The sequence below is a fragment of the Macrobrachium nipponense genome, chromosome 28, assembly GCF_015104395.2.
Source record: "Macrobrachium nipponense isolate FS-2020 chromosome 28, ASM1510439v2, whole genome shotgun sequence".
Classification (NCBI taxonomy): domain Eukaryota; kingdom Metazoa; phylum Arthropoda; class Malacostraca; order Decapoda; family Palaemonidae; genus Macrobrachium; species Macrobrachium nipponense.
Window position 1 is genome coordinate 20243313 of NC_087217.1, and position 27896 is coordinate 20271208.

The 27896-nt window shown below is 34.0% G+C and overlaps 1 protein-coding gene across 3 annotated transcripts; it reads left to right on the forward strand.

The window, feature by feature from the left end:
• Window positions 1-695: 695 nt before the first annotated feature.
• Window positions 696-27809, forward strand: LOC135201556 (5'-nucleotidase domain-containing protein 3-like). Of its 3 annotated transcripts, none has more exons than XM_064230561.1 (10): window positions 696-963; window positions 6976-7151; window positions 8835-9056; window positions 11300-11341; window positions 19789-19917; window positions 20380-20537; window positions 22060-22246; window positions 23104-23244; window positions 24636-24787; window positions 25160-25596. In XM_064230561.1, exons 1-10 carry the CDS (start codon window positions 801-803, stop codon window positions 25212-25214), a joined length of 1425 nt encoding a protein of 474 aa, XP_064086631.1. In that variant the 5' UTR covers window positions 696-800; the 3' UTR covers window positions 25215-25596. The 3 variants fall into 3 exon arrangements, with proteins under 3 accessions (XP_064086631.1, XP_064086629.1, XP_064086630.1); XM_064230559.1 differs by lacking the exon at window positions 25160-25596 and adding an exon at window positions 25623-27809 and having other exon boundaries at window positions 698-963; XM_064230560.1 differs by lacking the exons at window positions 11300-11341; window positions 25160-25596 and adding an exon at window positions 25623-27809 and having other exon boundaries at window positions 698-963.
• Window positions 27810-27896: the final 87 nt, after the last annotated feature.

Genomic DNA, 27896 nt, shown 5'->3' on the forward strand with positions numbered 1-27896 from the left:
AAGAATCATTAAAAACCGAACATTTAGACATCAAAGAACCAGTCATTTATTTTGAAAATCAGATTTTAAAAAAATTGGCCTAAAATGGCTTAGACGCCTCGAGAACGTCTGAATTATACGGCTATTAAATAAACCTCGATGGATATAATTTCCTTCCAATAGATGTTAATAATCTGGTAGAAAAATCAGTATCTGCGCATTACTTGAATATTACGTTAATGAAATTTAGCGATGTGCATCAGAGGCCAAAAAGTGCATAAAATAGTTAAAATCAAAGCTCTTAAAGTCATCACAAGCATCAGTGAAACAGGTCAGCGCGGGATTCATAGACCAGAGTAGTTTCCAGGTATTGGAATGTTTATTTTATGCTCTTGTCTGACGCATGCTGAAAAGGTCATTAAAACGTTTCTGATTGCTAGTAAACAAACGTACACAACGAGATGTAAACAAAGGACATCCTAGTGTGACGTTACGCAGCATCTGATGGATTACAAGCAAGGCTACACAAATTATTAGATAAAACCGGTTGAAGTTGGACTACATAAAAAACAGAATTTTTATGTAGTTTACAGAAATTTTCATAAATCGCACGCGCAAGGCCTTTGAGAAATAGGAAATTTACATAACCATTCACAGGCGCCCACTAAAAATCAATCATGGCATAATGAACAGTTCTAAAAAAATTCAGACGTAATAGCTAGCGCGTCAGAGCGTCGCCAAGACACGCGCGCACGAGAGCAGACGACGGTGGAGTACGATTTTGTTTTGACTCTGAGGTGCCAGCTCCGTGCAATTAAAAGATGCCAAGTTTACGGTTATTGGGCAGTGTGTTGTGGACTAGTGCACGACCTGGGTTCCGCTTTAGGGTCAGTAGATACCCCATCATGTGTTCAACTCAGTGCCGCGAGTACTCGGTAGAACGTCTCCAGAAGAGCTACGAAGACCATAAAGCCTTATGGGAGAGTGAGTTTTAGTTTTTTTTCTTTTCTTTTCTAAATGTTTTTTTGTACTTTCCGACGTTTTAATAGCAATTCACGTTGTTCTATGGGTAAAATTTGACTTAAGACCTAAATGATTGTGTGTCATTGAGATTACAAGTGTTGGTAGGCAAGTTTAAAGTTAGGCACGGTCTTGTAGCTAAAGTCACAGTGACATTACTACCTATTTGACCTTGTACCATTTAGGTATACCTAAGCCGAATAACTACATAACTACACATATAAACTGAAGTTTTATCACTTTGTGAATCATGCAAAAGTAACATACCAAAAATGCTTTGCATTATTGTAGCCAAGATTATTACTAGGTACGTGTATTGATTTCCTAGAGTTTTCTGATGGCCTATCTTGTGTTTTATTCATTTATTTTTACCATTTTCGTGATTATAAGCATTCTGTTTTGAATCTTCGTTAACCTCATTTCTATCTGCTAGTTCTGAGGGGACTTCAATGGAAAACTAAAACAGTTTTTTTTTTATCAGAAATAGGCTAGGTACTAGTATAGCTAAATCAGTTGCACCAGTAGTTTGTAATGATAGCAAATTGGTTAAATGTATAAAACAGGAAATATCAGACTTGGGAAGGTTTGGCTCCCTGTAGGTATACCTGTTCCCATTTTCATTAGGGCAAAAGTGTCATTGGAATATATACAAGGCAGTATCCTTACTTGACCTGGGGGATTCACCTGCCATAATTTTGCACGTTTTCTTTATCCTGGTCAATTTAAGCCTCTTCCAGAACCCTGAGTCACATTAAAATTGAAACTTCTGTTATTGATTTGTGTATGTGGGATATTTGCAATTTTTGCTCAAAATAGATTTGAAGAGGGGGTAAGCAATGAAAAATATGAAGGATGTAAGAGGATGTTAATGTGACCAGTTTTTTTGTTCTTTATTGTTATGTGTAGTAAGCAGTGTGCTGGTTGGTCGCCTTCACAGTGGAGAGATTCAGCAACAGCAGAGGAAGGCCAAAAGATGTTCCTCCAGTTCTTTAAAGAGTATTAGTTCACTTTCAGTACTGCTGAATCTTTTAAGCTCCTTCCCCTTTAACTGTCTTATTTCTCTCTCCTTACCATCTGCTCCTTTTCCTCTGGCTCATCAGTGAGAACACATGTACAAAGGCAAGCAACCAGACCTTGCTTTGCTTTCTAAAAGTACTGACCTATGTGGGTATTGAGCTCTCCCTAAGTGAGACTGCAGTGTAAGTGCTTGGGGTTCAACACTACCTGCCACTGCTCCATTGCTGGAGCCGCAGCTGACGTTTCCAACCTTCAGTATTCCGAGTGGCCTGTCTTGAGCGACTGTTCCTGCTAATAAGCTCTACTGTTGAGCCTCTTGTAGCAGCTGTCTGACTGTGGAAACACCCCCACAGTCTTAAGGATAGGCAATATTTTGTGGTACCTTCTCACTTGGTGTATGCATGTCATCATAAAATACCAACCTTTTTTTGGACGATTTGTATGAGTGAGATTGCATAGACCCTCAGGTGGTGCTTGGTTCATCCAGAATTCCTGTTGTATGCACAGCATGTTCCTTGGACCATGAAAAATTGGAATGAGATATTCAACAGGTTTTGTAGTATCCAAGCTCCTCTCGAACAAAAATATCTAGCATAAGCTTCTCAGTGTTATAAGGCTGGAGGTTGAATGAATTAGCTAATTAACTACCTTGTGACCAAGTTTCAACGGTTCTAGTTAGTATTCCTATAAAGAATACTAACTGCTTTGAAAACTTGTTAGTAGTATAGAAGAGACAAGACTATTGCACTGTATAGTATGTACTATGTGGAAATTTCTCCCATCCATATCTTCATAATGGAGGAAGAAAAGGCCACCAAGTTCATCTCGCTAATGCCATGTTTTACTGAGACTGTGCTGGCAACCTCAAGCCTTTGAGCATTGGCATGCATGGCAGCTTGTCGCAATGCATTTATTGAAGACTAGAACATTGAAAAGATGGAATTCATTATAAAGACAACAGCAATGTTTACATTACTGTCACAGTAACTTCCCACCAACTGGTTTGATATGTTTGTCAAGACAACAAATGCGTGTCATTAATGCAAACATATTTATTGCCTTTTAAAGTTATCATACCAGGTTAGTTTCTTAAGTCGTACATTATATTTATAGAAATACCATCCACTGTTTAGTGTCATGTTTCTCCTTGGCAACATGGAGAGCATATCTAACCACAGAGTCAAGCTTTAGTTGGTTCTGTTATATTTGATAGCCTATGGGTAGATGCATTTGGCTACAAATATGAGAAGTAATTTTGTTGGCAAGGGCTTGATGTCAGAAGAATCTAAGTATAGCTGTTGCCTAGAAAAAAGTTACTTATTAAAATAAAGCATGGGTTTGGTGGTGGAAGCTTTTACCTTCTTTTTGCTATACATAATATTTTGATGATATTCATTACTTGTATCTGAGAGACTGTGGTTTTAACTGTATTCCTGTAAAAGGATTCTATTCATTTATTGACATGTGGTCTTTGGGATTTATGAAGTTTGAGAGCAGAGGTTTTTCCTTTAAGCTTGTGATTCTGGTGCTCTCTCCTAGATCCTTCCTCTGTATTCAACATAGTGCTTTCTTTTAATGTAGTTACCATCCAAATTAATGTCTTTTTTTTTCATTTTCTCTGTTAACATGAGTAGGAAAAGCTAATGCACATGATTTCTTTTGCAAAACAAGCCATACTGATTGTAAAGCAGGTCAGAAGGCGATTATCTGTGCTTCTTAACATATCTATTATCTGAATTGGACTTCAACTTGGTAACAAAGGCAGTTACTTTTAAACTGGCCATTTTTTCTTAGTTGATTAGGTTCAGGCAGTTCTGGGCTAACTTGTGCAGATACTGTTTTCTTGCATCAATTTCCGAGTGTTGAAGTGTTGTACTGTACTGTACAGATATTTCAAACATTATGTTATGACTAAAGAGATGCAATTAACAATATAGTCTCCACGGATTCTGTAAATTGCACAGGGATGATTATAATTTAATTACTGCTTTTGAAAGAATCTCATTTTCATGCCCAGAGTAGAGCATTTCTATAATCTTATGCATCATATCACTGTCATTTAAGGTCTGAACAACTCTTTGGATTGATATTCATGTCTTACTGCTAATTACATGCATCAATTTTAAGAGAAACAAGCCAACCAACATTGACTTTTCAATCTGTTTCATGAATAGATCCTTGTTAGCGCAAGTGGTATTTAACTTGCAACCTAGACTCTTGATTGATCATACATCCTTAATTAGGTTACAGAAATCCGTAACTGGTTTGCCCATCAAAATATCTAATTACAATAATGTACTTTGACAAGGTAATTACAGTATATATGCACTACAGAACAGTTTCTAAATAGTTCTGATATTGATTTTCCATTGTTGTGTCCATATCCTAACCCCACACCTTGACATGGAAGGTTTGCAAGTGTTACTAGCTGATGAAGTAGTATATATGTACTGTATTCTTTTAGCAGGTTTTTATTCCAGCATGAACACACTCCAAGGTAAATGCTTACCATAATCAACTTTGGGTTGCAATGCTAAGATACATACCTTATTCTTAACTACTTTAGGCAAAAGGACATATGCAAAATTTGGGTATGTATCTGTAAATGAAAGACTATCTGAATTGCCATACTGCACAATATTTTGCAGTATTCTTCAAGTTAACCTTTTCACGTTCCTCGTTAGACGAGTGGATTTCACGCTCGGCTACCAATCCGATGGTCCAAAGTTCAATTCTCGGCTCGGCCAACGCGAAACCAGAGGAATTTATTTCTGGTGATAGAAATTAAGTTCTCAATATAATGTGGTTCGGATCCCACAATAAGCTGTAGGTCCCATTGCTAGGTAACCAATTGGTTTCTAGCCCCATAAAAATATCTAATCCTTATGGCCAACCCTAGGAAAGCTGATAATCAGCTCAGTGGTCTGGTTAAACTAAGATATACTTAATTTTATCCTTGGAGAAGCTTGGAGGAACATCATCTTACACAAGGAGTTTTATGTCTTTTAGTAGCAACTATCTAAATAGTAATTGGCTGAATATATAAAGTAACAAGTAGAAGTATTTACCCATAAATTTGAATAGTAAATTTCATAAAATGTGATGTACTCAGCTTGGATATGATTCAAGTTTCACAATAGTATTTAGTTATATGGCCTTGTTTAAAGAAATAATATGCTAACATATTCAAAAACTCATTTGCTTGTAATTTTTCAGTTTACCCTTTTATGTCTTTATTGAATGTATATTAGTTACAAAGATAGATGCGAATGAATACACTAGCTATATATTTTTTTACACTGCATACAATTTGCAATGCCATTATGAATGTATGTACTATTGAATTATCCTTGTATAGTGGTTAGTGGCATGGTATGCCACTCAGGTGTCGTGGGTTTGTGTCTCCGCCAGTGATGAAAAGCACTAACTCCTTATCATGATCAGTTACTGCTGCAGTGTGGGGTCAGTGGTGGGAGGTTGAAACCAACATTTTCTGGAAGCTTGAATTTCAAATTAATGGCCCTGTGTGCTTGTTCCATGTGATTTGGTTTCATCTACTGAAATATGATAGTATAAAGTTATTAAAGAAAGAACTTTATATTGGACAACTGCAGATAATTCTCTCTCTCTCTCTCTCTCTCTCTCTCTCTCTCTCTCTCACAGAAAACATGGTAATTGATGCCATGCATCAAGGTGTAACACGCATGAATAAATTTTAGATCGTGGGGCTGATTCCCTCAGTAAAAGTTAGGAGTATTGAGGCACGGACTGAGCACCCTTTTAGCTTCTTGTATGTGTGCCAAGTGGGCCTGTCATTTGTCTGCTTCAAATCTGCAGAAGGTGTTTGGTTTGCATTGTTGTCATTGTTGCTTATGATTTATCATTGTTGTTTTAAGATTCTTCTGCCACTAAAGAGCTGTATAGATTTATATTAAACAATATTGTGTCACTGACTCTTGTTTAGATTTGGATATAATTTTTTGGTATTCTTCTCTTAAGGCTATGTATGTAGACTGGTAAAACCAGGAATTATTAAGCTATTGAATATGGAACATTATTTATTACTACATCTACAGACAGGATGGCAAACAGCATTGTTAAAATTAAAAGATAAGCATTGCATTTATTTTTAACAGAAAAATAAACAAGGAGATAAATTTATGCTTTCATTGACTGCACAGTTTGTATAGTCATCCTGTTTGGCTGCATTTACTGTGGTACCTTGCCAACTATTCATGACTTTGTTGGCTTCCAATGAAATCATTGAATATACGTTCATCCTTTATCAGTTGATGAAATGTGTTGCATTTTTGTGTTGTTCGTGTAGAGCAATATTATTATTATAAATATATCTGACTCAACGAACAGTATCAGTGTTGAAGAATAGATACTATGTCAAATTTAAGAACCATGTATGATGCTGTGTGATATTTATTTAGTAATATTACATTGCATTGATCATATTCATGTAGAGATCTAACTCTTATCCATAAAAAATCATGGATATTTAATGGTAAGTAACAAAAGCTGTTAACTGTCTTCTTTTAGATTAAAACTGGTTGTATGTTGGCACAGGCTCTTGCTTTAGATAATCCATAAGTAAGGTAAGGTGTGAAAGGGCTTAGGTGCCTTGTGTGGACCTCCAGATTCTGGACAACCAAAAGATTACAGATACATAACAAAAATGTAGCAGTAACCAATACTTGAGAGTTCAAGATATTCCGCATCTAAAACTAATTCCAATTTCTAGACTAAAATAGTTTCCTTTCTACATTTGCCATTAAGTTCAAGAGATTTATCAGTAAAATATAACAGTAATTACTGGAAGAGTAAGATGTTTCATACCTGCCTAGTCAGCGTGCCCTCTGGGTACTGAAGTAAGGCAATGTTTGTAAATACATAACATGTAATTGGGTGTTAAAAAAATTATTTTGTAAGATTGTTTTTATTGTCTTTCAGGCAAAAAATTACCAGATAATGTCAACCCTCGTTCAGTCTTTGCAAATAATGAACTGGACCTCCGAGATATTGAGGTGTATGGATTTGACTATGATTATACGCTGGCCAATTATGAGTCATCTGTGGAACACCTGATATATGACCTAGGGAAAAAAGTGCTCATATCAAAATACAGGGTAAGTTTTATTATTTTTTTAACTGCTTATATGAAATTTTGTTCCAACAGGAAATTCCAAAGCCTGTGCCATCCTCTATATTGTACTGACCTATGTATAGTCTTTGAATACCCCAGACGGTGTCCTTAAGCATGTTGTGCAGTTAGAGCCTCAAAAGTTCAAGCAAAGATATAATGCATGACTATCATAAAACACTTCGTATTGTACTTATGTATTTTTTGCTTGCTTTTATTTTTGTTGTCTCATTGTTCGCAGTAAAGATGTTGCAAGATGCAAGGACTAGCTTGGTAAGCCTTGCCTTGTGTACATTTATTCTCACCTAAAACCCTCTTCAATTATGTAGTGTTTTTTTGGAATAGGTATGTTCCCTTTATTTCAACTGGTCTTTCTGTACAGTTATCATCATTCTAGTGGAACCTTTACCTTAGCAGGGAGTCTTATGCCTGCAGCAGATTCTTCTTCACCAATTAAGGAGCTTCCCAAATTCCCTCTTAGATGATATTTTGCCCCGGCTATTAGGTTTGCTTTCATTGTTACCCGTGGGCTCTTCTGCTGTTCCCCTGTCAACTAACCCATAAACCTTTCCCACAGTAAATATGTACCACTTTCATAAATGAGTAAAGGAACTAGCTCAAGCAGTGTCTGTTTGCTTTGCTCCAGGTCAGATCCAAGAGTACCTTCAGTGCCTTAAAGTGACAACTTTGTATCAGCCTTTTTGCCATTCTCAGTCTAAACAGGGTGATTTTCTTTGAGCACCAAGATGAATGCTCTCACTTTCTCCAGACGTGCAGATCCAGGAATTATTAACCAGAGCTATGTACGTATACAGTGCTTAACTCCATTTGCTGCCTTATTTTCTTCTTCAAAAGACAAGTCTTATGCTGGCAAGTACAAAGAGCACTGTTCCAGACACCTTGAGCAGAAGTCACAATTGGGATATAGTTGATGCCAGGAGTCAAGTCGAGATAGAGCTGTGCCAGGAGGGCAGTTGTGCAGATACCAGGACATGTGGAAATGGCCTCAGTATTAGACAGGTCTCTGAGTCAATCATATAACTAAGCTGGAGATTAGAGAAACTACCATGAACCCAAGCAGCCAACCCTTAACATTCTTGGTTGGGACCAAGAGAATGAAGAAGCAGCTTGTTTTACCCAAAACCTGCAAATGGTCCTGTGGCACCTTTAATTTGGAGGGCAACAAAAACCAATGAAGGTTGTCTCTTCAGCAAAACTAATGCATATCCATTAAGTAGACTACATTTTCTTATGCTTTTCCCTTGGTGAGGAAAATGTAGATTATCTGATGGACATACTGTCTATCACTGCCAAATTTGAAACCTTGTGTCCAAGTTTCACCCAGCCCTGGAGCCACTGAAAGATATTTCATATAAAAGACATGCAGTATTTGTATACGTATCTAAGAAAAATTCAAATTCACTTTAATACAGTATTTGCTATATTAATATAGAAGTTATATTTTTTACCAATTTTTTATATTATGTGCTGTATACAGTAGGATATTCATTGGTCATGCTAACACCCTATAGTACAGTGTATTGCCCCATTTTGCATCTTGCACATAACATTGTCAAATATGTAGTTTTCCCTACGCTGTCTTGTTACCAGTGGGGATGAAAAAGTACTTTACTTAACAGTACGTAATCAGGAATTTTTATTTCCACAGTATCCAGATGAAATCAAAGATCTTCAGTACAATCGTGAGTTTGCTGTTCGTGGCCTTCATTATGACATAGAGCATGGTCTCTTGATGAAACTTGATCAGTTTCAACAAATACAGATTGGCTCTATCTATCGTGGTCTCACGGTTCTTAGTTCTGAAGACGTTATGAATATATATGGAAGTAGATCTTTGCCCTTGTATTATGTTGAAGGACATCTGAGAGGCGTAAGTAAGCCAAGCATTTCTCTGTTATTGCAGTACTGGTAGTATTTGGTCATGCGAATGATTTTGGATGTCATACTTTTTAATAGGTCATATTTCCAAAAATCTTCCCTACCCTAGAAGACATCAGTACAAATGAAATATTGTAAGATGGTTTAATATTGTTTCTTATTACAGCAATGTATTTTTATGGAAGAGTAGAATGAAAATTGTTATGTAATACATAAATTTCCAAAGAAATATCAAATCCTCATAAAAAAAACAAAGCATTATAGATGCCAACCATTGGTTTTGTCATTACGTATATGAACATTGTCTCATGTTTTTACTGTCTAGGTTTAGATCAGTAATGAATTCTTTTCATTGTATTTGTTCTATTTTTTGGCGAGGGCAGGAATGAGGGAACTATTTAAAAATACTAATGGCTTACATTTCTGAAACATAATTTTATTACAAAATATTGATTAATGTATTTTAACAATGTACACACTATTGTTTGTATTTAACATGTCACTTTTATCAGCATTTTATATATTCATCTTGCTGAAATTGTTCTTGAAGATACCACTCTGTTTTGCATTTAAAAATTGGGGAGTGTTGTTATTATTACCTTACTAATATTATTATTATTCTTCACAACTGTACTAGGTTGGTGTGTCTGAATTTGGATCCAGGCTGCAACCTGCCTCTTAAGAATTTGATCACGCACATCTCTCTTTTCTTAGTTAGCCAACACACTCATATTTAACCTTGCTGTGGCCGGCAGTACACTTTTCTAGACTAAGCCCAGTTTAAGGATTAGGTGTGGTGTTCAAGCCTGTATCACATGGTCAGTCCTTACATCATAGTTTTGGAGTACTGTACCTTGACTTTTTGTTTTTGTTTTGTGTTCCATCACATTTTCTGGTATATGGCTGTACAACTTGTCAGTTAAGCTATTTTCTTTGCAAATCTTACATTGCAAGACCTAGGTACCTGTTTCAGCCCATCTTTATGATGTAGTTGATGTCTTAGTATTTTGTCCGCACTTACAGTATACGTATAGATAATGCTGATAATTGGCCTTGTATTTTATTTTATATAATATTGTGTACATTGTGCTTGGTCTTCAGTTGTAATCAACATGCCTTTTGTCTCTGTTCTCCAGAAGTCATTGCCAACTGCCATCTCCAGCTATATCCTGTCAGATTCTGGTACTGGTCATGCATTTGCTTATTGTCCCATTTCTCTTCCATTTGGCTTGTGACCCTTTCCTCATACTTTTTAGGAGGCTCTCATTAACAGAGGTGAGTTTTTCATTCCAAGTTGTTTTCAGCCACTCATCTTCTGTTTGCTTAAGGTACTGCTAAGTGATATTTTCTCATTGTTGATACAGTCTTCCAACCTTTGTATTTCTCTTCCACGTTTTCTTCTTCGTAAGTATAACTTCTCTACATTTGGTATTGGATGCAGCACATTACTGATAATCATCAGTTTTCATGTTTTCTTGTCCATAAATGTAATCTAGGTCATCATTTGTCTGGTGTACAATTCATCCATTATATCTTAGTACTGGTACAGGCTTCTTGTCCAGCCTATTGTTGACCCCTCTTTAATCTACTGCCTGTGGGTTCTTGGCAATTTTTTTTATTTCATAAGCTACCTTCTCATGCTTGTTTCTCCAGTGCAGTTCCCTCTCACCTAAGATACTATTAAGGCTATATTAAAGTATTAGGCTTATTGTGAAATAGGTATAATTTTCTCAAAACAAAAATTCTTGTACTGTATCACAAATTTTTTGCTTTCATTCCAATACCACTGTTCTTTACAGCTGTTTCAGATTATAGACGCAAGAAGTGAAATAGCTAATCACTTGGATTTAAGGGAATCATATTTTCATGCACTAACTTACCTCTGTGAGCTGACCCTCCTCCTTTACTTCTTGAAGGACTCTTCGTATCTGGGATGTAAATGTACACATAAATACTGTGTGAAAGTACTATTGGGTTTGTAATAAAAAATAATTTTTCTTTTTAAGTCAATGGTTTGTATTTTGCGTGAACATAAGTTAGAAAATTTACAGATTTTATTTTATGTTTCTAAAATTGACTTGGTGTGTTATTTGAGTCCTGTGATTTTCAGTGCTTAGCATTATGTATTTCTGTATTGGTAATCTACTCTGTTAGAAAGTTGTCATGAAGCTTTAATGATATATGGTCTGAAGCTTAAGAAGGAGCTGGGTACCCTTAATTTCCATCTTCACACAGAACAGCTGGGAACAGTGTCATTCCATGGGAAGCTGTTCGTGTGTAAGTTGGCTCTTTGTATTTAGACAGATTAAAAGACTGAATATGTATGCATTTGTTTAATCTAAAATGCTTTTTTTGTTTAGTCTGATATTAAAGAGTGTAGGAAGATAATCACTATATTTATGCTCTTAAAAGTTAACCCTAGTATAATTATTATACTTACCTTTACTTAATTTGTTGTATGATGCAACTAACATTGGTGCTGATGGGATCCATTTTTATATTCATTTTAATTAAATCTACCCGGGGCAATGAAGATCATGTTAGGTGATGTCACTTGTACGTTAGTGGTAGAATTGAGCTGCATAAAAATAATAATAATAACACTGTAGTACGTAATAATAATAGCAATGATAATAATAATAATAATAATAATAATAATGGCGAGGGCAGCAGCCCTCTTAAAGCATAAGGATTTTAAGTGTATTTCTAACAATATATACCATGATTTATAAATCATGAGAACTGTCTTATTGTGTCATCTTTAAAGAATTTGATTTTTCTTCATATTTGTCCATATAATAATAATAATGATAATGATACTAATGGTAATAATAATTATAATAGGCATCATAAATTACAAGCTTCGCCAAAGCTGATTAGTTCACTCTCCAAAATGTCCCTTTGCCATAAAAGTTACTTTTCTACCTTTCCCAAAATCTAATTATTTGTTGCTGACCACAAGGCCAATTTTTTGGCAGAATTTTCAAAAACTATGATCTCCCAATGTTTTGCATATCCTCCTAACAAACAAACAAACTGAATCAAAACCATATCCTTTGAATTGGTGATAATAATATCAGAAGCTATTTTTGTAAAAGAGAAATTTGTGAATTTTCGTCTTTGACATCATGAATATTTACAATTTACTATAGTGCTTGATAACTTCAATTTGTGATCCATACCTTATACTCTCTTACCACTTGCTGTCCAACTTCTTAACTTTTTGTTGTCCCAGTTGTTGTCCCTCAGTGAATCATACATGATACTCTTAACGTCTCAGTATTAAGGTGTTTTTAAATTACCCAGTGTCAAAAGTTAGTTAGTTGTGACCCAACTACTAGATAATTTGCTGTCGTTTTTAGGTACATGCACATTTTTTATTAATGATTACAGTAGATTTGTTGCAAAATCTGGAAATAGGTTTCAAGTTTAAGTTCACAGTGTTCTCCCTGACATTGATAGCACTAACTGAGTGTGTAGTGCAGTTCTTTTAGGAGGATACTGTTTCATGTGCCTTATGTAGCACATTGTAGACTGTCTCAAACGTTCTTTGTAGTATTCCCATGTCCACCAGCTGCATTGCTTTCTTCCGTTTACTTTACAGCCATTCTTTGTGATTTTATTCTAATTACCACATCCATCTAGTTTCTTTACTTAGTCATTACTGAAATTTTAGTTCATTCCAGAAAAATAATCCTTCAGATGAGTCCTTTGAAATTCCAGAAGTGGAAAGGTTCTGGGTCCAGATGTTGCAAAGAGCATTTGTACTGATGGGTCTATATTAGAAAAAAGGTTTTAACATAAAATACATTCTGTGTAACTTTTTATGTTTCTGTGTGCACCGCACAATATCTTTACACAGTACTTACTTTTTTCTTTTACAATGCTGCATTCCAGTATTTTTTTATACATATAAATAAGTTTAATAATGACCACTGAGTCACATGATTAGAGTTTAAGAAGCTGGACATTTATGTGGGAAGAGACTAAAGGGAATTTGCAAAGTTCTCTAATGTGGAACCCCACCTGCATGGCTATTCTAGGGTTTAGAAAAATTTTAAGAGTTTGGTTTGGTATGATGAGGACACTATTTTTCGTGTTCTTGCCAGAATGAGTATGTCACCTAAAAGCTTTGGGTTTTCATTGCACTTGTTGAAAAGATAAATTGCCTGAATGATATTGTACTATTTCTATAGTACATACATATATGGTATGCAGTCATAAATAGAATATATGGCCATTTACTCCATTTATATCATATTTTAAATCATGGTGCAGATCTTATGATAGAAGTTATACATATACAATTTATGTATATCTTGAATACTATTGTATAACTTGAAGTATAAGCTGTAAATTTCCTAAGGGTAAGCATGCTGTTGGTATTTTTCATGCTTCTCTCTGCAAACCATGCAAAGCGGACGGTAAGAAGTAGTTTGAGTGATTTATGATAATCTTGTAAAAGCTTCAGTTGTTTAGAATTAGTCACCACATATATTTTGCATTGAAATAGGTGTGTATATGTACGTAGAAGTTTTGGTTACAATCATTAACATTTACAGTCTATATCAAAACATTGTTTTTAAATGAATTTCAAAACAGAACTGTAATATGCAGTTTTGTCCTTGGTGTTTGGTTTTGATTGTGTACAGTGGTCAATCATGTATCATCAAAATTTTTGCATGAAATACCCAAATACACTTCTCTGTTTTGCTAAAACCTCAACTGTTGTCTAGTGATTGTGTCATGGGACTGCTTCATAAAATACATAAACTGTATTGGAAGATCTTCCTCCAATCTGTTGCTGAGCCTAACTGGTAACTGGTAGTCGGTATGACATGTCAAAGTGTTTTACTAAGTGATATCTTAGTCCTTGTTATTATAATATGCAATTAGCATAGTATAAATGAATTGCCTATACATATGTACTATACTTAGTATATTGGCAGTTTGGATTTTTATCTAAATTTACCCAACATATACGTACTTAGTACATTTGGTCTAAACAAGTACTGTACCTCATTTGTTGAGCTCGTACTTTGAACTGACTGATTATTAGTTTATACTTGTAGTCGACTACCTACTGCATCCTACAAGAAAAACTGTATTCATTTTTTTTATTTATAATATATAGTTTAATGATAACCCTATTCAACAAAATAAATAAAAGTATAAAGCATTTCAAAATAAAATTTAGCATAAAAGATGTATAAAATCATGCATAACCGAGGTGACATCACACCCAGCTGACTTGAGAGTTGAGACTGAATGGGGGGACATTGATATTTTAAGGAGAGAAGGAGAAGATAGAGTTAAAATATTACTATATGTGAGACAGTCTAGTTGAACAATATTAACAAAATAGTAAATGAAAGAACAAAGCTTTTTACAATACAATTTAGCATAAATGATTAACAAAATCATTTGTCATTGCAGTGGTGCACAGCTAACTTGAGGTAGAAGGAGGGGGGGCATTTGTATTTTTGAGGAATAATGAATCTCAATAAATTTAACATAATTATAAAACATGAGAACAGTCAAATGCAATAGAGTAAGAAAAAGAAGAAAAAAAAAACTTCCTCGAGTCTGTGTTTGGTGCACTGAGTGAGAAGATAGCGAGAGGAGAGGAGAGGGAAGAAGGGGTCTGCCTCCCACTGACTTATCAGCTGGGCTGAGATGACTATTCACCCATTTCTTTCACTTACACTCGATCTGCCCGAATCACTTCTTTTTACCAAAAGTACCTATCAAGTGACAATTGTTTATTATGATCTCTTACTGCTGTAAAAGTAACTCAGCTTTGTAATAAACAAGCTGGCGCCACATCCAGCTTCTGCATGCCTTCGATTGTTTGTTTAAACAGTTTCCTTGTGAAAAGTTATTTTATCTCTCTTTCCCTTTCTTGCATTCTTGACTTATTACTTGTTTACAAAATCCTCATGTTTATTTTAAAGTCCGCCGTTTGCCAACAGTAAGTTGATGTACGTATTGTGGCATGATTAATCTCTTTCATGCGCTTAAGATCCAAGAGTAAACGCGCTTACTCTCCTCTATCTCTCTCTCTCTCTCTCTCTCTCTCTCTCTCTCTCTCTCTCTCTCAGACACACAATCAGACACACACATTATCAATACCTTTGATTATCCTTTTAAAATGTGAATAAAATTATTTTGTTATCAATCTTTGCCTACTGCAACCATTATGGTTTCCTCAAAGGCTTCCTGTCTCTTGTCCCTCCATTCCCCAGCCAGCCTTGTGCCATTTTCACAAAACAGTTCGTAAATTGTACACAGAAAAAATCAATTTCAAAAATTTTACTTCATATAATGTGCTGTTTCATTACTTTACATTCTTAATTTAAGTTTAAAACACATTAATAATAGAAAAAATGTGAAAAGGAGGACTTTTTGGATTGGCTGGAACGAATTATCCTGATTCCCTTTATTTCTTATTTTGATATTTGTTTCATATTTTGAACAAATCGTACTTCAAACAGCCTTCTGGAACGGATTAAGTTTGAAGTCTGAGGTACTACTGTACGTACTTATAATGTATGTTTCCCAGTCATGTTATTTCTTGTCACTCATAAATTGGACGACAAAAATGATTCAGCTGCTGCTGGAGACCCTAGGGGTCCTTTCCCACATCAGCAATATTGACTGACAGTCATTTTCCATCATCTTTATTGAAACATAGACTGCAGTGTCTAGGGCTATTTGTTTCTCACAATAGGGCTAATAATACACAATGCATATGTATGAAAAAGTTAGTTTTGTTTCAATAAAATGTACCTTCGCCTCTTGTTTGAAGCAAAATTAATGGTTGAACACTCAGAGTGCATGGGTTAAGACATTTTTTGTTTTTGCTGCTCTTTGACAAGGAAGTGTACTAGGTTTTCTGCAAGACATTATTTGCTTCTATACAAGTAACCCCTCTTTATGAACATTTAGTTTTAAATGGCAAAGAGCCATTGTAGAGTGAACATAGCCAATGAAGCTGATGATGCCACCAAACCTATACAAGACTCTGCATCTAACTACCATAGGTTCGTGTTTATGACCAACCATGCATCTATCTCTGGTTAATCTGTGTATCTCATAAGATGAATTTTAGATATCAGTACGTAAAGCCTAATAAAACCTGTGAGGATGTTATGCTATGCATAAATCTGAACATAATTTAACATTTTGAATTTAACATCATAAATTAAATAGACATTGTTCTACTTTGAAGTTGACATTATTCCTCTGTTCCTCTATTGTACGTAATAACCCTGATTTAAGGAGTAATATACAGCATTATTTTATTGCTTGCAATTGGATTTATACAATCTTATCTCAGTGTCCATTTAATTTCAGTGTCTCTTGAGGGCTAAAGTAATTTGAAGTGTGAAGCAAAATTTTATTGTTTATATGAAAATGGCTTTTTTCATCAACAGTAAACTGTATTTTTCCCCTTTTTTTATATCTTGGTTGATAGATGTCTCACTTGATATTATTGCCTTTGTTTAAATAGTGTTCATATTGGGTAAGTGACAGAGCTAATGTAAAATACATCTTACCCAAGGGTCTTTTGCTTCTTCTTTATCCTCTTCACCAGAAGTGAAGATTTGTTTTCATCCTCTTTGGATTGCCATTTATGACTTTGTTGGACAAGATTTTGTATTAGCGATATTTTTCCAATCAAAAGGAAAAACACTTATTACAAGTAGAGGCCATGTTCAAATAAGCAAACATTGGGACAAGTTTTCTAGTTTTATTGTAAGACTGAACCTTTTGATACTTCTGAAAACAATTTTCCTAGTATAGAAACTTGTGTTCTACTGTAGGATAACGAGCTCCTCATTTCTACTGCTTGAAAGTTGAACACCTTTAGGCAGAATTTGTGAATTCTTGTGACAGGAAAAGTATTCTCTCCACTTTTGCTCTGCTGTTGTAGGTAACTACTTACACTACTAATTCCTCACTCCTCGGACAACAGTTGAGGCTTTGGTAAAGCAATGAAAGTCATTTTAAGACATTTTAGGCATTTGTATAGAAATTTCAAGTATGTAAGGCCCCTTTGGTTTGGGAATATGCAAATTAGATCCCATAGTATATGGAACATTGTTTACCTTTTAGTTTAGGCATAGTTTAGTGTAGTATGCATGAATGTCAATGTGTAGGATTTTGTGGAGTTGTTGAGGCTATGTTTGGACAATGATAATGTTCCCCAGATATTCATTCGGTTTTCCTTTAGGTGGTAAAATAACCACTATGTAATCTGAAAGTCACATCACCCATTAGAAATATGCTTTCACTGCTTACACATCTAAGCTTCTGTATGTACGTACACATTGTTCTGATGTTACTAACAAAGGTATATTTTATTTCATTCCAAATTGTGGTTATTTAAATTTGTGTATTATCCATTGTAATGATTAAAATATATTTACTATATTTACAGAGTGCTATCAATATTGCTATGATCACAGATGTAGATATTTGTTTCTCTGGTCATAACATTAAAATATTTTGTGTTATCTATCTCTCTCTCTCTCTCTCTCTCTCTCTCTCTCTCTCTCTCTCTCTCTCTCTCTCTCTCTCTCTCTCTCTCTCTCTCTCTTTCATATTTAGTCAGAATTTTAAGTACATGCTCATGTTCGGGTAAGACACCCTCTTGCTTCAACAGCAGTGCATGTCATTACTCAGTGTTTAAATGTATTTCATCTGTGTGGAAAATTCTACAAAAATCTGGGCATTTTAAACAATATCTTTGTTCCCATCAATTTTAAAGTTTATACGTACTATACATCCATTACTGATGAAGATATGTCCCCCATCCAGTATTTTTTGTTTTTGTTGTACTTCACTCTTCTTGCTGTGTAAATGTTTTGCGGTGTTTCAGAAGCAATTGGTGATCTGGAACAATGTTCACCATAGTTGATTTAAATATAACTTTTTTCACACATCTCCCTAGTGTTCAGGGATATTTTCCTTTAATTTCCATTGGATTTATCTTAATGTTTATGTTAATACAATGAAAATTTTTTATGGAAGTTTTGACTGAATAGTGGTTGTTTCTTTAAAAATATCCTGAGACTACTTGACTAATAATAGTATAATAGATTTGAGATTGCAACATCTTTCACTAGCTTATGTTGGCTTTCACATAAGCACTGTTATTCCAGCACTGCAAATGTTTTGCATATTGCTAGTTCCTTGATTGTCACCATGAAATAGACAGCTTGCATATTCTGTTCCGCTGCCACTGAATGGCTTTCATGGTCCCAGTGCTTGGCCTTTGGCCTTACTGTTCTATATTCATTCATCAGGAAAGTAGGCTAGTATTTTGCTGAGAATCAGTAGGATATGAGACCTGGGATTCATAATTTTCGTAAATCTTTTATTGATTTTTTCCTTTTTGCATATGAGCATTCAGTTGAAGTTTGTTAAATGTTAGTGAATTTTGGGGATTTTTGCTTAGTAAACACATTTCAAATACAATCTTGATAAAAATAGATTATTGTAGCATACCAGTTTAAAAGTAAGTAGGAGTTTCATCGAAATACCTCAGCAATTTAACCTTTGACTGCAAGCTAAGGAGTGTTATCTCAGACAGCTCTAAGTTAGTCTTTGGGTAGGTCTTTGCATAGAAACTTTTCACACTCATGGTGGAGAATAAATATAAAGTACATATATATTTAAATTTTGACTTGGTATAGTTTTCAAGATTTTCTTCAGAAAATTACCTATACTATTACATATTTCAATGATAAAGACTCTTGGATGCTTCTCCCTTCTAGTTGACATTTCTGAAAACTTTACCTGAGATACATATCTTATTATTGTCTACAATTGGTCAAGGTTATTTTGTGGACTGGACGCTATTCAGACATAAGCAAGGCGAATTCCTAATGTGGGATAACAGTATGAGTTTGAAAATGTCAGTGGTTCTTATTTGATAAGATTTTTTGTATCATACTATATGTCTCAGATCTCACTTAGATATTTTAGAAAAGTAAAAATGAATGAATAAACATAAAGTTGCCTTCGAACTTATTTTAAAATGTAGTGGCAGCCTGTCTGTTGAGGAAGGCCATTAAACTTATAAAAAGGTGTCAGTGTAGCACTTTTTTACTACAAAGAAGGGTGAAGTACAACGATGATGGAGTAAAGAGAAGTTCTGAATGGAGGACCAGTTTATTTTGTGTTTCTTAGAAAAAAAAAGTTACACCTTGAAAAGTCAGTTGAGAAGAATCCTTCAGTGAAAATCTGCAGCAGTTGCTTCATACAGTCATACATGTCATCTGCAGCAGTTTTTATATCAGTACAGCAGTTTTCTTTAAACTTTTTGGTATTGAAAGCATTTTCACATAATTTTTCTTGTTAAATCCTCTGTTGCCATAGTAGCCCTCAAAATTTGTGTTAATGTGATGTTGCAAGAAGTTTCTGAAATAATGTTTTTCACAATATTGATGATTTTTGTAGTTAGTATTCATGTAGGTTTTGATGTAATTTAGATGTACATAATGTTGGTTTACCACCCACTACTTTGGGGATTCAGCTTTGAATTGAAATTAGATTATTTGCTCATTTAATCAGAGATAAAAATTTTATTCATTATAATTAGTGCAAACATTTATGTCATTAATTATTTATTACTGTCATGTATGTGAGAAAAATAACTTGTTAATAATTTTCTGTTCAATAAAAGCATTCTTATATGGTGATTGATTATATTCCAGGATACAAAAATGGCCCATTTGGCAGATCTATTCTCCATGCCTGAGATGTGTCTTCTTAGCCAAGTTGCTCAGTTCTTCAGTGACAACAACATTCCTTACCATTCAGTTCCATTGTTTAATGATGTGAAGGTAAGCTGAAGATGAGCGCAACATTTTCCTTAATAAGATATTTTTGTATTCAGTTTTTTGTCTCAAGACTCAAGGTTTTACATAGAGACTCTTTTTTGAACATTGATATTTATTCATAATAATAAATAGCTTCAACAAGTTCAAAGAGTCACATCAAGACTCATACAGCTTCCCCGAGGAATTTGTTTGTAAATGAGAATTTAAAATTGTTGAAGATGAAGAAGTGGGACAGTTGTGTAGGAAGAGACCAACAAAAAGAGATGGAATCAATAGGCAGAAAGTAATGAAGCTAAAAGTCACTGCAAAGAAAACATAGTACCAAGGCCCACTATAAGCCAACTTAACTTAGGATTGTGTTAACATAGATAAAATCCATAATTTTTTGTACTATTTAAGTTGAACATGTACAGCAAATGCTTAGCTTTTCAATGGAAATTTAATTTTGAGATTGTTTCTTTTCAGGCAGCAATTGGTAGCATACACCCAGAGATGCATCGGATTGTGAGCCGGAATATCAGTGAACACCTCATCAAAGACCCAAATCTTGTTACATTTTTTGAAAGATTGAAGACTACTGGAAAGGAAATCTTCCTCATAACAAATAGTCCATTCTACTTTGTGTAAGTATAGACATTATTTATTGTGAAGGCAGACATGTTAACTGTTTATTAAATTAAACAATTTTTCTCATGGTTCTAGTACAAAACGTGATGACTTTTAAAAGAGATGTCGTAGTGCTTGAATATTGTACCTGCTTGTTTTCTTTTAGATGTTTTGACTTCTGTATCGTGCTATTTTTTTTTTTTTATCCGAAGCTAACCTTTTGTGCACCAGGCAGTATCTATCTCCTCTAGAACTTTTGACTTTTAACTTATTCATTTCTTCTAATGGAGTTTTGTTTTGACACAAACTCATACTTTATAGTAGCCTAATAATGCATTCAGTAGGATCTCCTTATGCATTCCAGAATTTCTGGACAAGCATACTAGTACTTTTGTAAGTTTCTTAGGGATGTAATAGCAGTGGAACAGACAGCATATAATGTATCAGCTCAGGCATAGTAGACTCATTGCCGTGTTCACCATAGTACCCTCTCATTCCAAATTATGAGAGATGTTGACTTTCCATAGGAACCCTCTAGTATGTTGCATAGTAAAATTACTGTTTTTCACAGAGGAGTGGGTTCGTTTGCTTTAATGGATCATACATTCTTAATTATTCAGTTCCAAGATGTTCAGCAGTTTGAACAATCTCACCTAAATTGTAATTCAGACTATTGTGTGTAAACTGTTTGTTGTGAAGTGAGTTTCATTTCTTTCTTAATTTTGTTCATTCAGACCCGTGTCTTATAACACAAGGGTTTCTCCTCCTGACTCAAAGATTTGGGGGCCTAGAATTCCTTAGGTTCATGTTTAGGGGTCTTTTGTCTGTTCAATAAAAAGTAGAAGAGGGCATTCAAAAACCATATAGGTGAGATGGTTTTTTTTATGAAATATGATATTGTTATGATACATAAAGTTTTATACATACTTACCTGGCAGATATATACAATTAAATGGCCCACCCAGCCTCCCCTCAGGAGACAGCTGGAAGAAAAAATATGAATTAGAAAACGGGTATGGTTCCTATTCCCGCCACCCAGCGGCGGGGGGGTAGATCACCTGACCTACCTGCCGCGTGTGCCGCGAAATTCGAATTTCTGTCGGACGACGGAGTAATAGCTATGTATATATCTGACAGGTAAGTTGAATGTATAAAAATTAATTTTAACAAGAAAAATTATATTTTTGTATAGGTGTCTATTGTCTAACTCCATAAATTGAAAAAAATTGGTTTGATATAAATTTTATGAACACTTCAAATCTTAAAACCATTTTGATATTTGTGGTACAAAACTGTGCAGTTAACCAGGTGGCCTGTTTAATAATAACAATAATAATTTACTTGGTGCCTCTCTCCCTTCCAGTTGGTGCATTTTTTAAATATTAGTTGAATGTATTTCCTCATAAGGGATAGATCTTGCATATCATCTAATTACCAGTTCACATATATATATATTTAAGTTAAAGTGAAAAATTTGTATCTGTAAAACAAAAATGATCACTTTTGTATTTTTGACTCTTGATATATTTCTCTTTATAGAAATGCTGGAATGTCCTATCTCCTCGGAGAGAACTGGAGGGATTACTTTGACGTTGTTGTCGCAAATGCAAAGAAACCAGCATTCTTCACTGACAGCATGCGACCATTCAGAGAGCTTAATGAAGAAATACTCATGCAGACTTGGGGACCTGTTGATAAATTAGAGAAGGGTAAAATATATCTTGAGGTAAGCCAGATTTTTCAGGTATTCTTTTACGTAATAATCTTTTGAATGTTTTTATACGAGTTGTAATGACCAAGCATATCATACATGTACGTATAGTATTGTAATATAGTAAGGGACATTATTTGTCATCATGATCATCATTGCCTCAAATGATGTGCAGTGCCAAGAGTTTACTTTGAACTGATCAACTCATGTCTTTTCTGTGATGTCTCTCACAAGTCTCCAACCTCCTGAATCCTTTTCCATAGTTCTCATCCAGTTAGGGTCTTCCAACTATCCTGGTGCCCACAGGAAGCCAGCTAATACTATCCTGGGGTGGTGTGAAGTCGATATTATTGTGATGCTAAATTCGTTACTCCTTTTAAAGGGACATGATTCACACAAGTTATTCAGCATAGCTTTTGTCTACTTTTTGTATAAATTTCCACAAATTGGCTAATCATGTTTATACTCCATTGCTTCCAAAACAACCTTTTCTTTCCTTCTTTGTACTAGCAGAAGACATTCATGTGAAATTGTCAATTTCAACTTGTAAAATTTTATACAATATGATTGGTATTAAATAGAGGAATTTTATGAAAAGTGAACTGTTAGTTATTGTTAACCTGATTAGAGTGTATCTTAGTTTTGAAGATCAATTAATGTACTTGTAATATTTGAATTGTACTATAAGGGAATGCAAAGAAATTTTCTAGCTAAACAAAATTTCTTACATTCCTTGGCCTTTTTGTCTATTTTGATAATATTGCTTGCTTTTGACATTCCATTGTTGAGCCAAACTAAAATAATTTAATAAAGCTTTTGCTCCTCCATTATTTATAATAATAAGCATATTTTATTATCTTTATAACACTTAGGGCAATTTGAAGCAGTTACAACGAATGAAAGAATGGCAGGGTCAGCATGTATTGTACTTCGGAGATCATCCTTACAGTGATCTGGCAGATGTCTCTCTTAATCATGGTTGGAGGACAGGTGCTATAATATGGGAATTAGATGTAAGTCTATTTCACAATACATACACCTCCCTTCATTTTATTCCTAGTCTTTGGAAAATCTCATGTACCTTTATCTTGTTCATGTATACTGTGTTATTTCCAGTTTTTCAAAAGAGTAGGAAATCACAACAAAACACTTGCCTATTTCTTTACTGCATTTCTAGTACTGCAAGTATTATTAGAAACATAATGTTGGGTTAACCCTATATTTGTTAAGAATGTTAATTCAGTGGTCTGGTTAAACTACTGTAATAATAATAATAATAATAATAATAATAATAATAATAGTTGGGAAGTAGACCCTCTTTTAAACAACTTGTGTTGAAAATAATGGCTGATTTTGCTGCGCTAATTTTATACAGGACTTTCTCAAGTCTCCTTATTGTTGATTTTTCAGTATTGCTTAGACATGGAGGACATGTCATAAACGGTGGATTCAAGGGACAATTATTCTTCTGCATAGAATTAGTACATCAATATTGTTTCTCTCCCTCTTTCTCTCTTTCTTGCTCTTCTTATTTTCTTGCAACATTTCGAGAGCGAGTCAAAAGGTTGCGAGAAAATAAGAATTAATAGTAAGAAAGAGAGAGAGAGAAACAATATAAATGTACTTCTGTGCAGAAAAATAATTATCCCTTGAGTCCACCGTTTTTGACATGTTCTCCATTGGCACATTACTTGCCAGTCTACGCAATACTGAAAAGTCAACAATAAGGAGACTTGAGAAAGTCCTGTATAAAATCAATGCAACTGAATCAGCCATTATTTTCAACAAAAATGCTATTAATAATAATAATCTTGTTGAATAAGAATGTATATTCTTCCCATGTACTACGTATTTGAAACTAGCCAGTCTGATTAATTTTGATGAAATGTATTTGTATTTTTGCTGACAGGTATTTCACACTTGCAGGACAGATCCAAGTTACGCTCAATATGAATTTGAAAGACCAAAGATTTAAAATGCAGAGGTCATTGTCATATTTTTTTGTGGATAGTCGTCTATGAAATATGAATATTTATGATAATTTCTTTTATTGTGTTAAAAGTAATACTTCTGTGTATCAAGAATTCAGTTAGAGAAGATAGCATGGCAGAATTTGCATGAAATGAAACCCTGTATTCCAGAAATCCCTATTCCCATTTTTTGGTTAGAAAAACCTCTTCCAGGAAAAATACAACTAATTACTACATACTGAGGAATAAACCTGCAGTAAATTTGTTTTTTCCATTCTCTATAGTATTGCAGATATACAATGGATAACAAAATGAAGGCAAATTGCAACACAGGGTTTATGCAATTGAACTACTCTGGTTACCTTAGTAAATATTAATTTATAGCTATGTTTACCTGCAAGCAGCAAGTCAAATCCCATTTTTAAATATTTCAGTACGAGATTCAGTGCTTAAATGCTGAAAGTTACAAAAAGAAGAGTGGATGGCTGATGATTCTTCAAGGACTAATTGAAAGTTGTCAAGACTTTGAAGATGAGGCATCACGAAAGATTGTACAGCAGTGGGAAGATGAACGGGATCAACTCAGGTAAAAGGGTGACTAAATTTAAGTGGGATTCTAATGTACGTAGAATATTTTTTGTACAGATGCTTTCTGAATTAATGATGGGAGTTATGTTCTGATTAAGCTATCATAAGATAAAAATAATGGTAAGTTGAAAATTTATTTTAATACACCTACCCTAACAAACAACATAGCCTAGCACAGCCTACCTTAAACATGCTTAGAACACATTTGCCTACAGTCAGGAAAAATAAAAAACAAGCTATTTTATAGAAATGTTGAAAATCTCATGCAATTGTAACATAATGTACTGAAAGCATAAAACAGAATGGTTTTAAAGATACTGACCATTGTCCTTCAAGATGGTAAAGATTGTTGATTTTTAATATCTTTAAGTTCCCACGCAGTGGCTGTTAGGAGCATGCCGGCATCATACTTAGCAGTTATATGAAGTTGCTCCTCAAGAGTAATTGCCTTCCTCCTCCTCCTCTTCTCACCAGTAGCAGGAGATACAGATGGGAATTTGGGAGACACGACGGTTGCTTAAAAACACAATGTAAATACAGGAGGGTATCCAAAAAAAACATTAACACAGAACACTATAGAGTATTAGTTGTATACACTAGTGACTGCATGGCAGACTGGGAGATGAAGAGTGCTGCTACCTACCTAGATTCCCAGCATTTGTGAGACTATATTGTATTGTACCTCATTGCTTGACCAGAAAAAACTGTAATTCAGAATACAGTTCCTGCTGAATATTACATTAGTGAAATACAATATGTAACTGATTTTTTTTATTTTTAACTCATTGCACTTCAATAAATTAATCTGGATGTATCCATGGATTTATTTTCAGAAAGGAGACAAAGAAGCTCTTCAATCCCCATTTTGGAAGTGTCTTCAGGACCCATGATAATCCAACGTATTTCTCAAGGCGTCTCTTCCGTTTCGCTGACATCTACACTTCACGTCTGTCTAATCTCAATGATTATTCTATTAACCACACCTTTTATCCCAGAAGAGGAGTTCTGCCTCATGAGTATAAATCACTTTTTGTTTAAATCTGTTGTGAATTTTCAGTCTAGATCTCATTAATCTTCGTAATTACAGACGAAGCTGTTATAGGAGCTGTATTTGAGAAAAGGTTGAGAAATAAATCCAGTGTTTTTAAAATGGTAATACATTAATCTTGCTGGATTAAATATTACCTGGTCTCAGTATATGTTTAATAAACAGCTCTTTACAGTGAATTATAAACCTGAAAGATCATATTTTTAAAACAGAGTATAGTTTTATAGAAGGATTTTTACAAGTTCACAAAGTAAATATTTTTTATTATGTATATATACATAACACAAAGTATTTATAAATACTGAAAGCTCTCATGTTTTATGCCAGTTAGTTGAATCTTTTAATGCGGTTCAATACTGGTTTTTAAATTAACTTTGCTTTAACTAAGAATATGTTTTCATCTAGAGTCATGTGACTGTGATAATCACTGATCAGAAAAGTATCCATCAAAAACTGAGCAATTATAAACATTTTCATGTTGAAAGGTGCTAAGCTTTAGCAATAAGTAGTACTTAGTGTCAGTAAGAAAAATAATTTTTTTTTTACTTTTGTATATGAGAACCATTTTTTAAAAATTGGTAATTAAATACGTAACATTTTCCGAAACATTTTCTATAGACTTTTAGCTGTACGTACTTGTTTGTAATTATCAAGCATATTTTTGTCTTGTTTCTTTTACAGTATATTACTTATTTTACCAGGTACAGTATAGGTAACCAAAGTATTTTACAATGCTTGTCTTTGAGCTCACAAAAACTTAAATTGTTTTTTTATTGTTACATATTGTTGCAGTACATATAAATGTTATGACACAATTTATATATTGAATGTATACATTTTTGGAAATAATGTATTATATTTTATTTCTTAATTTCTTATTTTTTTTATGGTCTCTTTTCATTCCTTGTAAAATGTAGACATGCAATTGGTGTACTGCCTGATAGAAGCATATTTTCTGTTTATTTTCGTTAAACTAGTAGGTTTAATGTTCATTTTGAACAAGAAAATAAAACTAATTATGGCTACATGTTGTAAAAAAACAGCAAAAATAATTAGGAAAAAAAATCTGCTAAGTACTTTTCATTATTTAATTCTTTGGTCTGAGCTGTGTACAACTAACACAAGTCAAAAACAAAGCTAGTTCTGTGAGAGTAGAATTTTACCTTGCTGGTCTGGCCAAACTACTTGCATTATCTTACAGGTAGAGAATAGTTAGGTAATCTAGTGGTAGTAAAAATATAGCAATTTGTTTCAATTACTGAAGCTATCATCTGTAGTTTTTAATGATAGTCATAAAAATTTGTTATATTGTGGGATGTTTATTATTTATATTGGATGAAGTAAATTAATAAATCTGTTTCAGTGGTTCAAGTTAGAAAGTAGAGCAGTCTTTAGTTCCATGTATCAACATGTAAATTTTTTTTCTGAGCATAATCATATGTTACTGAAGTATAAGTGTTCACATATATTGAATTATATTTATAATTTTTTATTAGTCAGTTAATTGTATTAGTTTGAAAAGGCTTTGTACACAGATTTTCAAGTGTTTTATAACACTGAAAAATAGTCTTTTAGTTTTCAGCGGGTACATTTTTTTTTTAATTGACTTTTTTAGTTTTTTTTTTCTTTCTTTTACTAAAGTTCAAGCCATGAAATTGAAATGGAGTGTGTTGATTAGTTCCTTTGTTGCACAGGAATTTAGAAGCTAGTGATAGGCATAGAGCATGTGGCATGACCTTTTCAGAATGTAATGAATAAAACCTTATCAAAAGAATTGTTGTGTTCTATGATATATTTAAGAATTGCAGTTCACAGTTTTGTTAATATTTTCTATTTCATTGAATTTTATAATGATTATTTGTTACAGTATTTTGAAGTAAGCAATACTGCATAAGAATTTTAGGAGTTATGAAATGCCTAACCATTCAATTTGCTAACCAAGTAAGATATGTTAAAATACATATTGCCCTTATGTATATTTTCATTTAGTAACCATCATTATGATATACTGTCCAAAGTTTTAACACTATTGTGATCAAGAAATCATTTGATTTTCACG